The 15,269-nt window shown below is 43.2% G+C and overlaps 1 protein-coding gene across 1 annotated transcript in view; it reads left to right on the top strand.

Annotated features, from left to right (window-relative positions):
- Window positions 1-14,910, top strand: part of arhgef9a (Cdc42 guanine nucleotide exchange factor (GEF) 9a) — a 135,931-nt gene extending 121,021 nt beyond the window's left edge. The window contains 5 exon segments of the mRNA XM_084331222.1: window positions 720-877; window positions 3,393-3,524; window positions 9,371-9,614; window positions 10,421-10,489; window positions 13,154-14,910. Coding sequence (XP_084187348.1) covers window positions 720-877; window positions 3,393-3,524; window positions 9,371-9,614; window positions 10,421-10,489; window positions 13,154-13,329 — 779 coding nt within the window. The 3' untranslated portion in view covers window positions 13,330-14,910.
- The last annotated feature ends 359 nt before the right edge of the window (window positions 14,911-15,269 follow it).

The following is a 15,269-nucleotide window of genomic DNA, read 5'->3' on the forward strand; positions in this document are numbered from 1 at the left end:
ACAAAGACACTGGTGGGTGAGAATTAAATAGCGCTGAGATATATTGCCAGCGTTGAGTTATGTGTTTTATACCCCGGCCTGCTTGTCAACTGGAGTTTATGACCCCCTCTGCCTTTCACCACCGCAACGTGCCGTATACATAACAGGAGCGTGAAATACACTGAATAAAATCAATGCAGAGAATAAAGAAACATGGTAAAAGCAATGCAGATAATAACAATACAAATGGTCTCACACAGTTTAAAACAATATTTCTTCCTGTTTGATACCCACACAGTTTAAAACCTGACAGTATTTCTTCCTGTTTGAAACTCAGTTTAAAATCTAACAGTCTTTCTTCTTGTCCCTGTTTGAAAGAACAATAAAAATTACTCTCAATTACATATATCATACAATACAATAATCACAATGTGGATGTAGTGACTTGTCCTCTAATGCTGTAACTTGCACCAGGCATTAAGTGGCCAGCCACTTCACCAAAAAGACAATACTGATTTATTTTACATGTAATTAACACAACACAAGGATTCAATGTCCCCGATTACATCCCTCGTGGCCACATTCAAACAAATTTACTCTCAATAACTCAAACTAAATTAATGTGTGCATAACTGAGTTTTTGGATGTGTGCGATATTATGTGCAAAATAAATCAGCATTGCTTTTCGTTTGAAGTGCCCCTTTAAGGACGATGTATTCAGCTGTCTCCCGTCTCCATAGTGATTACCGCTGTCTCTCGTCTCCATAGTGATTACCGCTATGTGGCGGCAGCCCTGGCAGTGATGCGGAACGTCACGCAGCAGATCAACGAGCGGAAGAGGAGGCTGGAGAACATCGACAAGATCGCCCAGTGGCAGGCCTCCGTCCTCGACTGGGAGGTGCGTGTGTCTGGACGTGTGGGAGTGCATTCGCCTTTTTGTTAAAGGAACACGCCAACATTTTGGGAAATTAGCTTACCGTCTTCTCCAGAGAGAGACAAGAAGATAGATACCAGTTTCCTCTCTGTGCGTTCAGTAGAAAGCTATCTGGCTGCACGTTAGCCTAGCACAGAGAGGAAACTGGTATCTATCTTCTTGTCTCTCTCTGGAGAAGACGGTAAGCTAATTTCCCAAAATGTTGGCGTGTTCCTTTAACACTTTCAGCGCCAGCCGTTTTAGCCATCCTTGTACTCATTGTGCCACCGCTGTAAAGGATAGGGATTTTCACTGAGTTTGCAGGGCCATATCTATATTCTATATTATAGCTATGGAGACAATACTATGGCTCATTTGACAGTAACTATCCCTCGTTCAACATGTGAAAAAGAATTAATGTTTTCCTGTATACGTTCGCATGTTAAACCATGGTGAATATTGTATAGTTTCAGAGTGATCCTGGCTAATTCCTGGTAACTGTGTTATGGAGCGATATGTGAATTTTGCTAAAGCGTTCGTGTTGCTCGCCTGGACACACTACTATTTCCAAATCAAAGGTATATAATAGGTATTATGTTTCATCATTAATGCATGAAAGGGGGGGGGGTCGTTTTTTTATCCTTTGATCGCCAGTAACGGCATCCGTTTTGAATACTACATACGTTGATCGGCCGGATCAATATGAAATCATTGTAGGTGGAATTGATGTCAGATAGTCCTTACCTTTGATCAGGGTTATTCCAAAAGGAATATTCCAATTGTCTGATCGCGATTTCCAGTATTGATGTCGATCGGGTCCCTGACATGAAGTGGCACAAGATATGCCTCAAGTGTGCTGAACGCGTTTCGAAGTGCTCGGATGAAGCGATTTACTTGGCTTGGTCTAAATTCTCCGCCCGGACAAAATTAGATGTGACACACAGTGTGAAATAAGGTTTCAAATAGTGGGCGATACTGCCACCTAGCAGGATGCGACCGGTATTGCACTCTGGGGATCTCAGAATGATTTCCTATGGTAACACCGAGGTCTGTGACACTGCATAGAATAAAAAAATTGAACAAAAGAAAAAAGAAAAAACTATGAAAACCCCGAGAAATCTCAGGTTTTGGCGCTCAACCGCTGGCGAGATAACCCAAGAAATCTCTGGTGTGTTAAAGGCCCCATGAAATCAAAATAGAAGTTATTTTATCAAATATGTCTTGTGCTGAATGTCACATATACTCAAGGTTATGTCAAACAAGTAGGTTTGTATTCTTAATGGTATTTCTGAGTTTGTCATTTCCTGGAAAATGTAAAAAGATGTTATATTGAGTCATCCTGCACACAGGCGCGTATACTCATTTTGCCTCCAATGAAATGCTTTCTAGAATGACATTTACAGCACATTGTAACTAAGCTAGCACTCTGCCTCGTTAATTATTAATAAACCAATGTTCAACGTTAGCTTTCTATCTAATTGGTAATAATAACGCACATTCAGGGCTATTGGCTACTGTAACTGCCAATCAATATCCATGACAAGTCCCTCCTTAGCTTCCTGTTTGTACAGGAAACGCGTAAATATGCAGAATCAATAGCATTCTACTAGCCATTTCATGAGGACGTTAAATGTGCACAATCCTGAGGCAATTTATATATATTTTTTAAATGTATGTATACAGAAAACAATATTTTTAAAGGAACATGCCAACCTTATGGGAAATGCATTTACCATCAGTCAGACAAGAAAATAGATACCAATTTCCTCTCAAAGCTATCCGGCTGCAAGCGTTGCCTAGCTTAGCACAAATAAATGGAAGCGGATATGGACCAATAGCCTAGCTTAAAACTGAAGAGGTGTTTTTGGCCAACAGCTCGGCTGGCTTGTCCGTATCCACTTCCATTCAATAATGTGATTCATTCCCAACACAAATTAGCTTGTTTCAAAGATCTTTTAAAAATTAGCTAAATTAACTTGAAAGGCACAGGGGATTAATTTCTGAATATCATCAATTGTTTAAAGAATGTACAGTTGAATTGTAATGAGCCAAACCCCATCGGTAGATTTTGTTTTTCTGAATACGATTTTAAACTCGAGGGCTAGATCCACAAAGAATGGATTGCACGGTGTTAATTGCACCCTTACTTACAATTCATTATGAATTGAAAATGGGGGACCCTGATGTAAACAAGACGAAAGTCTTTCTCTGGTCTGCATCCGCTTAACAATTGTGTGTATTGAGCCGTACTGTATTGTACCCATTCTGCAATCTGTTAAATAAAAATTGCATTCAATCCTGTGCAATGTAAACTTGAAAATACTAATTAAGGAAGAGGATTTCTTCCAGTGAAGCAGTGGCATATCCAAGAAATCTATATGTTCTGTGTGTGTTTTGCATGTGTGTGTGTGTGTGTGTGTGTGTGTGTGTGTGTGTGTGTGTGTGTGTGTGTGTGTGTGTGTGTGTGTGTGTGTGTGTGTGTGTGTGTGTGTGTGTCCAGGGGGATGACATTTTGGACAGGAGCTCCGAGCTGATCTACACGGGAGAGATGTCGTGGATCTACCAGCCATACGGACGCAGTCAGCAACGAGTCTTCTTCCTCTTCGATCACCAGCTGGTCCTCTGTAAGAAGGTAGGTTCTTCTCCTCTCTTTGTCTCTTTCTCTATGTATGTCTCACTCTCTCTATGTATCTATATCTCTCTCCTTCTTTCTCTCTCCTTCTTTCTCTCATTCTCTCTCTCTTTCTTTGTCTCTTTCTCTATGTATGTATATCTATGTATCTATCTCTCACACTATCTCTCTCTATCTTTCTCTCTCTTTCTATCTCCTCTTTCTCTCTCCTCTCTCCTTCTCTATGTATGTCTATCTATGTATCTTTCTCTCTCTCTCTTTCTCTCTCTCTCCCTCTCTCTCTCTGTCTCTCTATTTCTCTCTCTCTTTCTATCTCCTCTCTTTCTCTCTCTCCCACTCTGTGTCTCACTCTCTGTATACTGTATGTCTCTCCTTCTCTCTCCTTCTTTCTCTCTTTCTCTCTCCTCTCTCTCATTCTCTCTTTCTTTGTCTCTTTCTCTATGTATCTCTCTATGTATGTATCTATCTCTCTCTCACTCTCCATCTCTCTCTTTTTCATCATCATCTCTTCTCATTCCTTCGTACTCTCGGACGTTTGTGTAACAAACTTGCTGGGTGGAGAACCAAAAGAGCAGCCGGGCTGACAAACCGTACTAGTTTATAAAGACTGCCGCTGGTCTGAGAGCAGCCGGGCTGACAAACCGTACTAGTTTATAAAGGCTGCCGCTGGTCTGAGAGCAGCCGGGCTGACAAACCGTACTAGTTTATAAAGGCTGCCGCTGGTCTGAGAGCAGCCGGGCTGACAAACCGTACTAGTTTATAAAGGCTGCCGCTGGTCTGAGAGCAGCCGGGCTGACAAACCGTACTAGTTTATAAAGGCTGCCGCTGGTCTGAGAGCAGCCGGGCTGACAAACCGTACTAGTTTATAAAGGCTGCCTCTGGTCTGAGAATATCCCAGGATGTCTGAGGAACTTCTGCAGTCTCACTTTGACTCCTCTGCCTTTCTGGAGCTGCGTGTGTCCTGTGTTACGTAAAACACTGAGGGATGAGGACCCCTCACTGAGGAGCAGTCCAAACACTCAGCAGCCTGTCTGTCACACAATGCAGATGAGTCAGTTTGGGCCTTAATGCACCAAAGCTGTGGTGCGCTGTCAGAGAGATGTTCACGCTTGGCTTGATTCAACAGCATGTGCGCAAAAGACACACACACACACACACACACACACTAATGTAAAACTTGTTGCGCAATCATACACATGTATGTACACATGTACACTCTTGAGAGTCGTTGCGCAATCGCATGCAAATATTAAGTCAGATCTCTCACAGAATTATTTCTGAGATATCTATGGAGAATGTCTAAAAGGTCCATCCTGAATATCGTGATTTTTTTGCCGCGACCAGCAGCTCTATAGGTCACTCTGTCAGTTGGTTGATCGGTTGGTCGGTTGGTTGGTCAGTTGGTTGGTTGGTCGGTCGTTTGGTCAATCAATCGGTTGGTTGGTCGGTCAGTTGGTTGGTTAGTTGGTTAGTTGGTTGGTTGGTTGTCGTTTGGTCAATCAATCGGTTGGTTGGTCATTCGGTCGAATGGTTACAGTTTAAAACCTGGGTAGCACAGTGGAGAATGCACTCGCCTACCACCACAGAGACTCTGGGTTCGAATCCAGCTGTCGGCGGTACCCCCGGCTTGGTCAGTCGTCCCTACTAACACAATTGGCAGTGTTAGCGGGTGGGAAGCCGGCGGGGTATGTGTGTGTCCTGGTCGTTGTAAACTGCGGTTCCTACTGGTCGGTCGGGGCGCCTGTTCAGCAGGGAGGGGATCGGGGGGAAATAGCGTGAACCTCCGCATGCGTTACATTCCCCCAGTGAGACTCCTGAAAAGAAGCGGCTGGCTGACTCCACATGTATCGGAGGAGGCATGTGGTAGTCTTCACCCTCCGTAGGCCGACAGGAAGGGAATTGGCATAACGACTAAATTGGGATGGAAGAAAAATACAGAAAAAAGTGAGAACAAAAAATAGATAAAAAAATGTGTATGTCTGTCTATCTCTTCTATCCCAACGTGTGTGTGTGGGTATGTCTATCTATCTCTTCTATCACGACATGTGCGTGTGTGTGCGTGCGCGCCCGCGTGTGTGTGTATGTCTATCTATCCCTACATGTGCTGTTAACATGATTGTCGTCGTGTTGTGGTTCTGGTTCACTTAAACAAGATGGCTTCAGGACACACTTAATTCTGAACCCCACATCTCTGTTCTTCTGCACTTCCTCCTACCTACAGGATCCTCAACAACACAACGGCCCTCGGGTGTGTTGGTCGTGTGTTGTTTGTTGTCTTTCCTTCCTGTGTCTCTCTGCCTTATCAGCGCAGAGACACTGATCTCTTTAATCTCTACGCGCTCATTAAGTGTTGGCTGAGATCAGAGCCGTCGCAGGGAGGAGGAGCCAGGAACCTGAGCGAATGTCAGGCCCACGTGCAAAGTTACCATATCAATTCGACTATTAGGGGAGACGGGATGACCTAGAGGTAAAGAGGCCGGCCTGTAACCAAAAAGTCGCCAGTTCAATCGCCGGCCCGACAGGAGGGTGTATTCCTGCTGTAAGCTGAAGGGTGGCTGGATTTACATGTACGTGCCCATCATCCTGCCTAACCCCAAAACCCTGCACTCTGTCCTCTCTGATGCATATGTGTGGTGGACTGTGTGTATGTATCTAACTAAGAGGGATATATGCAAAAAGACACATTTCAATTGCCTTGTGTACATTGACACTAAAAGTATCTTCTTCTTCTTCTATTAGTAAGATTACAGTTTCCATGCAGGGCCACTGTAGTCCTTTGTAGTAGACATGCACTGCAAAGGTGATTGTGTTGCTGTACAGTATTGTGTTGTGATGAGGTGAAGCGTTACAAGGCTGGTCACGGCCGCTGTCCTTGGTGCTGGACGGTCACCGCTGCTACAGACACCCTATTAATCATGGAGGGCCGCTGTGTGCATCGTTCGGGTGCATTTGGATAATTAATGGTGGTAGATGGTCTCTGTATTTGTCATATATTGTGGGCATGTTTGTTCACCCAGAGAGAGAGAGAGAGACAGAGAGAGAGAAAGAGCAGCTCATTTTAGTGTCGATCTCTAAGCGCACCGACGGAGAGATATAGCTAGAGAGAGAGAGAGAGAGAGAGAGAGAGAGAGAGAGAGAGAGAGAGAGAGAGAGAGAGAGAGAGAGAGAGAGCTGGGGCAGCCCATTGTCATTGAATGTCAAGCTCAGCTCTCTCAGAATCAGAGAGAGATAGAGAACAGAGATGACAACTGAGTTATGAATGCCAGTGATGCCAAGAAGGGGGAAAAAATCAATTATTTGATATAGGCTATAAAAAGATTTTTACTGCAGGAGCGCAAAGCCCTTTAGCTCTGGCTTTGTTAGTATTCATTCCCATGGTTAATTCTAATGGAGTGTATGTTCTTTTTTTGTGGACATGGAGTGTTATTACTGCAATTAAGTCTGGTTCCTTTTCTTTTTGTATCTTAAAGGAACACACCAAAATGATGGAAAATCCTTTGCGCTTAACGTCTTCTCCAGAATCAGACAAGAAGATAGATACCAATTTCCTCTCTGTGCGTTCAGTAGAAAGCTATCCATCTGCAAGCTAGCCGAGCTTAGCACAAATTAATGGAAGCGGATACGGACCACTAGCCTAGCTTAAAACTACATGAGAGGTGTTTTTGGCCAACAGCTAGGCTAGCTGGTTCCCATAATATCGGCGTTCCTTTGAATAATATTTTAGCAGTGCTAAAAATCCTGCACTTTCAGTTCATGTCACAGCTCATATAAGTGGGAATTTTGTGGTGGCCATTTTGAGTCCTTTTTAGTAGAGATACACAGATATGAAAATGTTGGCTCATACCGATGATACATCTTCTGTTATGGTATATATTTACCAATATCTATATGTCATCTTTAGGCCTATAAGAAAAGTGACTACGGTAATGTACAGCACAGTAATCGTCAATGCTCCTTCAAGAACCCAAACAAACACACAACACACTTTGTAGCTAAAGAAAATAAATAATAATAACTATCATCAGCCGATATATGTTTCCAGACATATATATCTGCCCAGTTTTGCTCATTGGACCAACGCTGATAAATAACATGGACAGATCAATTCCATAGATTTTTCACTTCAGTTAAATTCAAATAAAATGTTATTGTCATTGTAAGCACAAGTAAAGATACCATGGACAAGTGGACTTGTGAGCTCCCAAGAGTCAAGGAGGGTAAATGGAGGCAATGTCACATATTAGATTAGATTAGATTAAATTAAAATATATTGTCATCATACAGCACAAGTACAGTTCAACGAAAAGAGGTTGGCATCTAACCAGAGTGCAAATCGCTGCTGTCGGGACAAAACCTCATAACTCCATTTTTTTAATATTTTTTTTTAATATAAATCAACTCCGTAGATCATCCTCCATATGTGTGTGTGGGTTTTACAAAGTTTAAACAATGGGAAAGCATTAAACCGATCATCTGTCTAAACCTCCTAACTCTGTTCACCCTCAAATCTGTGTTCGTTTTTTTCATCTGCTGAAAAGTTGGGTTTTTGGAGTTATGAGGTTTTGTCCCGACAGCAGCGAAATGTAACAATGACATGCATTAACAATATATATATATATATTATTATATATTATATATTATATATACATGCTACACTGATGTATGTATGTACAGTATAATTACTGTATGCTATACAGTGATACAGGTATAAATAGGTATAAAAGGTATAAATACACTATGGTAGTGAGCCATGCTGGCCAGTGGTATAATTATTAAGAGTAGGTATGGGATATATACAGACAGATATAGATATAATATATACAGGTATGTGAACAGGGATATATGCAGATATATCCAACAGTTGTAGATAAATATATATATGGTATATACAGTGTAATGGAAGTATTGTACATGGTTATCATACAGGTATGTAAACAGTAATATATGGGTAGACTATAGGATGAGGTAGGTAGTTGTGATTACAGTGAAGGCAGTAGATAGGTATAAATTGAGTATAGGCAACAGAGTTCAGAGTTTGTAAGGTATGGATAACCGAGCCCATACACATGGCCAACAGAGACATATACATAACAATGTGTCTGCATTTCCATTCAATGTGGTCCCCAAACACTCCACCAGCACAATCAGAAAAGTACTGCACCAAATAAAATTGCTGAGTTATTTTGCACATAATCTCACACACATCCAAAAACTAATTTTGAATGAGTCATTGAGAATAAATGAGTTTGAATATGGCCACCGGTGGACATTGAATCCTTGTGTTGTGTTAATTACAGCTCAATGAAATGATAGGTAGGTAGCCGTCCCTATAAGACAAGGTATTGCAATGTCTTCATCTACATAATATCATGGAGCTGTAATTAACGCAACACAAGGATTCAATCACTGGTGACCATGTTCAAACTCCTTTACTCTCAGTAACTGTCAACCTAAAGCAATGTGCGCAAAACTAGAGTTTTTGGATGTGTGTGAGATTATGTGCAAAATAAATCAGCATTGTTAATATTTTGTGAAGTGCCCTTTTAACTCAATGCAACATCCAGTCCATTTTGTGCATAATTTTTTTTAAATGTCCCCCACTTGGCAATGTAAGTCAAAGGTCGTCCCGTGATGAAATGTTGAATCAATTTAATTTCTAAATACATGTGCTGGGAAGTGTGTGTGTGTGTGTGCGCGCGTGTCTGTGGTTGGGCAGCAGATGGAGGTGATTGCATAAGACAGACTCTCCAAATACCAGGGGAAGGATGCCTGCAGGCTGATGCCTCAAAGAGTCCCAGTGTGTACACACACACACACACACTCCTGTCTCCCTGTCTCTCTCGCAGGATCTGATTCGCCGGGACATCCTGTACTACAAGGGCCGCATCGACATGGACCGCTATGACGTGCGGGACGCGGTCGATGGCCGCGACGACGACTTCAACGTGAGCGTGAAGAACGCCTTCAAACTGTGCAACAAGGACAACGAGGAGATGCACATCTTTCTGTCCAAGAAGCTGGAGGAGAAGATCCGCTGGCTCAGGGCCTTCCACGAGGAGAGAAAGATGGTCCAGGAGGACGAGAAGATCGGTGAGTCAGACGCTCTGTCTGGAGGGCACAGCTCTGGTTATACGTTAGTCACACTCCCTGTCTGGAGGGCACAGCCCTGGTTATACTCCCTGTCTGGAGGGCACAGCTCTGGTTATACGTTAGTCACACTCCCTGTCTGGAGGGCACAGCTCTGGTTATACTCCCTGTCTGGAGGGCACAGCTCTGGTTATACGTTAGTCACACTCCCTGTCTGGAGGGCACAGCTCTGGTTATACTCCCTGTCTGGAGGGCACAGCTCTGGTTATACTCCCTGTCTGGAGGGCACAGCTCTGGTTATACTCCCTGTCTGGAGGGCACAGCTCTGGTTATACGTTAGTCACACTCCCTGTCTGGAGGGCACAGCTCTGGTTATACGTTAGTCACACTCCCTGTCTGGAGGGCACAGCTCTGGTTATACTCCCTGTCTGGAGGGCACAGCTCTGGTTATACTCCCTGTCTGGAGGGCACAGCTCTGGTTATACGCAAGAGAAATACATGCATGTAAATAACAACATTCATTTTGGACCCACCAACATTTCTTTAATGATAAATTCATAAATCAATATGAATTTTGTTGGCGGGGGGGGGGGGGGGGGGGGGCAATACTTTTATTATGATATTTTTTGTATCTCTCTGTGGATGTTTTTTTTAATTATTATTTTAATGCTTAGTCTACATAAAACATTTTATCTATAGCACCTTTAAAGTTAATGTTATGTGTGTTTTATTTCATAAATCAACTATACGCTATATGAGTGTAGGACATTTGATCTATTCTATTGTGTCGGATTGTATGCGTTTTTTAGGTTTTGAGATCTCTGAGTACCAGAAGAGGCAGGCGGCCATGACGGTGAGAAAGGTGACTAAACAGAAAGGTGAGGCAACACGGAGATATCAGGTGACTTCCCTTTTCTTTACCTCCTGAGTCTGCTCTGTCTTCTCATCGCTGTTTACCCCTCACCTACCTGCTCTCCTGCCCCCTGCACCTCTTCTTAGACAGGCACGCACACACACACACACACACACACACACACACACACACACACACACACACACACACACACACGCACGCACGCACGCACACACACACACACACACACACACACACACACACACACACACACACACACACACACGCACACACGCATGCACGCACACACACACATACTCTTTGTTTACAACCAAACCTAGCCTGGTGGCGCGCCATCCTAAATAACGCCACCTGTTTTAGAGAAAGTGAAGTGGATATTCATGTCTCGCCAGTAACAATATAATGTTTAGTAATTGGTTTTTGTCCAAACTGAAATGTCTTTCAGCCTATTGAATTGATTGTATTGATTGATATGATTTGTCTAACCGTCATTAAGCATCAATGAAAAGACAGAGGGCTATTTGCATGAAGTATGAGTTTAAAGGACAACGGTAGGATTGCTGACACGTGGGTCCTGTGTCATTCTTGTCATGATGAGATGCCGATACCTTGGACCATTCTTTGGGATCTTTTTGCCATTATTGAGATATTTGGTTAATTTTGATCACTGCAATAGGCATCTAGTATACTGAATGTTCATTCAACACCTCAGAATCCCACCGGAGAAAAATCATTTCACTCTTTTGTTGCTTCCTTGTGTATCTAGAGAACAGAAAGGGGTGTGTCTTCTCAGGCTGTATTTTGGCACAATGGAACAAATAGATTTCCCTGGCTTCTCCTCTGTGAATAACGTGTATTTTTATGTACAGGATGGTGGCAATGAATCAGCACACCAACCGAATCTCTCAGTAATGGAAAAGGATGCAGTATATTAAAGGAACACACCAACCTTATGGGAAATGCACTTACCATCTTCTCCAGAGTCAGACAAGAAGATAGATACCAATCCCCTCTCTGTGGGTTTAATAGAAAGCAGCTGCAAGCTAGCCTAGCTTAGCACAAATGAATAGAAGCAGATACGGACCAGCTAGCCTAAAATTAAAGGAAATTGGTATCGATCTTCTGTTCTGACTCTGGAGAAGACGCAAGCGTGTTTCCCATATTGTCGGCGTGTTGTTTTAACTGAGATATTAACATTCCGGGCCAAGGCAGGAACGGCAAAGGACCTGTACATCAGAAATGCTGGTATTGTCCTTTAAACAATAGCCATGTGAGTGTCAGGCTAGATGGATGTTTACATTTTACCATTACCGATGTTGTTACTATCGCTAACTTCATGATAAGCATGAACCATCCATTAAGGGATTAATTAACCAACGACAAACTGCCAGAATGTTCTCTCTGTAGCTCGTCTTCGTCTTGTGTCAGAAGTTGTACGTCGTCGTGTGTGTTTCTTTCTAAGTGCTGTGTGTGTACATGTATGTGTGTACATGTATGTGTGTACATGGCTGGCACAAGGTGAAGTACTCTCTTGAATTTCAGATTCATTTATAGATATCATCTTGAGAAAGAGGGCCATGTTGTATGGACATGGTTTGAGAATGCTAAAGGTATATCCACTGGAGTTCTACCTAGAGCGAGTGCAAACAAGATGCCATGGCAACTGCTAATGCAATGGGAGCCATAGTGATTCAAAGAGACATGGCATTGAGAGCACATGCAGCCACACTCCAATCTGTTTTCTGAGTATTATCTTGATTTAATCCAAGATAAACAGGTTCCAAACCCGACGCAAATAGATCTTAACCCTCAAAACAGTGTGCGTGAAAAGACCCTTAGCGGGAGAACAAAAAAATACATTTTTTTTCCTTTTATATCAAGATGCCATGGCAACTTTTGAATATGTCATCCTCCAAATGATTGATTGTACGTAGTTTCTATAATGACAGCACAGTAGTTGTGATGCTTGTAGACCGTAGATAAACACATCGTAGTCTGTAGTTTTTTTTTAAATGCATATATTAATCGTTTTTCCTTTTCGTTGGATCTATTTTTTGCTCTCTAGTCTTTCGCGGGTGCTATTCAAACAAACGTGCCGTCAGCAAACACAGGCGAACAATGTCCTTCATCTCTTCCAACGCTTGGTTTCATCACTGTATCAGAGCCTGTAAATCCGTTGGTTCCCTTGGTTTCATCACTGTATCAGAGCCTGTAAATCCGTTGGTTCCCTTGGTTTCATCACTGTATCAGAGCCTGCAAATCTGTTGGTTCCCTTGTTTGCCTGTCACGGGGGTTTGTTTGAATAGTGTCTTTTATTTTAGTTTCCCTTGTGTCATTACTAGAAGCTGGTGTCTATTCACCTGTCTCCCATTTCAGCCTCTCCATGGTATGATCATACAGTATCATCGTATCTCAGGAGTAATATGCAGGAATGTTAACACCACTACGACAGACTCATACTTGTACATGTATGTGCCTGTTTTACTTATTTATTTGTTTGTTTGTTTTGTTCATTTGACGGAAGCATGAATCGCTGTTGTGTTGTAGCACGTTGTCCTCCGACGGAGGTACTGACGGTGTTTCCTCTTTGCTATCCACCTTCCTCCTCTCTTTGCTTTGTGCCCTGCGCTACCTCCTTGTCTCCTACCTACTTCTTCTGCCTTCTCAGGTGTAAACAGGTGCACGCCCCCCTCATACCCGCCCCCCCAGGACCCCCTCAGCATGGGGCAGTATGAGGTCCCGGAGGACTTGACACAAGGAGAGGTTTATGAATTCAGTCAATCCAAAAGAAGCCAGGGTCCCTTCTGGCAGAATTTTAGTAGATTAGCTCCATTTAAGAAATAAGAGACACGTCAGACTCTTCTGAAGGACCAGCTATTTTTTCATAGAAGCACTAAAAACGTTGTTGGATGATCCGCGTGTCCCGTGATGAAGAAGATATGAATAACATACACACATACACACACACACACACACACACACACACACACACACACACACACACACACACACACACACACACACACACACACACACACACACACACACATATACACAAACACAAAGAGACTTTGAAGTAAAGGACCAATGGTAATATATAGCGTGACTGGAAGCACCAAGAGGACTGAAGATTTGGATTTAACAAAAGAAGAAGAAACGTTTAAAAAAAGACTTGACACTAACTGTATGTTACTGTTGTTAGTTATCATGCTTCTCCAGCAGACGACCATCACAAACTCTTATCTTTCTCAGATCCCCAACTGCGCTCAAATAAACCCACGCCATCTGAATGTCCTGGAGTTGGTTTTATTATTATTATTATTATTTTTATTTCATTTCATTTCATGTTTTTGAAACCGAACACATCCACAAGTCTCTCTCCGTTTCCCCTCGGAAGCCTGGCTGGGTCATTGTCAGTAGTTTGATTGTGTCCTAGAGGATGAGAAATGTTGTGCTAACGTGTGTGAGTTTGCCTTGCTGTGACTCTTTTCCGAATCTGCCCTGCGGTGGCGGTTGAGGTGACGACAGCTACGGCCCTGCAGGCATCTTGACAGGCCTGTGAAGTTGCGTTGTCAGCGTTACGTTGCGTGTTAGATGTCGAGTCTAACGATGAGACAGACCGGCCAGACTCGTCGTTTCTGTTTTGATGTCTGGATCTCTTTTTCCCTTCGATGTCTCATCATATTCATCTTTTTATCTCTCTCTCTTTAGCCCCTCCCACATTCTCCCTCTCTTCTCTCTCACACACATGCTAGCTTTCTCCACTTCACATTATCTGTCTCTCTCTCCATCACTCTCTCCATCCCTCTCTTGTCTCTTTGTGTGTATCTCTCTCTACCCGCTCTCTCTCTCTCTCTCTCTCTCTCTCTCTCTCTCTCTCTCTCTCTCTCGTGAGTCGACGGTTCTTGTGCGAGGAGAGGTTCGTCCTCTCTTGGACGTCTGCCATTAATCCATGATATGACGGTCAGGGAACAAATCAATATCCGTAACATCGATAGAACATTTACATCCTCCCGCCGAGCGCTGGTGACAGGGTACTCATATCCTATCGAGCTCCGGGGATGTGGCCGAGCGGAGAGGCTGCCGCTCCGATGAAACAGCTGCGAGATGTAGATAGGCCTGCCGAGCCTGATCTAGAGTCCCCCCTCCCCCCGCCCCTGTAGCACTGTGCTGGCACCTCGCTAGGCGTTCAGAGAGACCACAGCCTACCTCTACAAACTCACTGAAATGAAGTGGACTCATTGCGCTGTCCCGAGACTGGAAGAAGAAACAGTAAATTTTTGTCTTTATACGCCTTAAAAAGGGAGTTCTTAGGTTGATATTTTTTTTGTATTTGTATTTTTTATTTTTTTATTACTTACACTTTGAAAAGCACAGCCCCAATTTCTGCCGGCAGATTAGCTTTGTCCTTCGTTGGAGTGAGAATGCTGCACAAACACGTTTCTGTGGGGGGGGGGGGGGGGGGGGGTAGATGCTATCTGTCCAGATATGAAATGGATCAGTCATGCATGCCACAAGATAAGCGTGAGATGAGAGAGGAATCCAGTCAGAATAGAGTCAATCCATACATTCTCTGCTAAAGTAGAACAACGTTTGAATTGGTTGTTTATTCGTCGCTCAAGCGCTATTGTGAGGGAAGCTGCAAATGTACATTGTGTGAAAAGTGTGAGTCAATACTGTAACGATTCAGGCCAGGATGTCCAATCGGTTCTGTTAGCATGCGAGTTTTCCCTCCTCTGACAGATTCATGCATCCCATAATACCGCAGCTTCAACCTTGGCGCC

The sequence above is a fragment of the Notolepis coatsorum genome, assembly GCF_963971535.1.
Source record: "Notolepis coatsorum genome assembly, chromosome: 16".
Lineage (NCBI taxonomy): Eukaryota > Metazoa > Chordata > Actinopteri > Aulopiformes > Paralepididae > Notolepis > Notolepis coatsorum.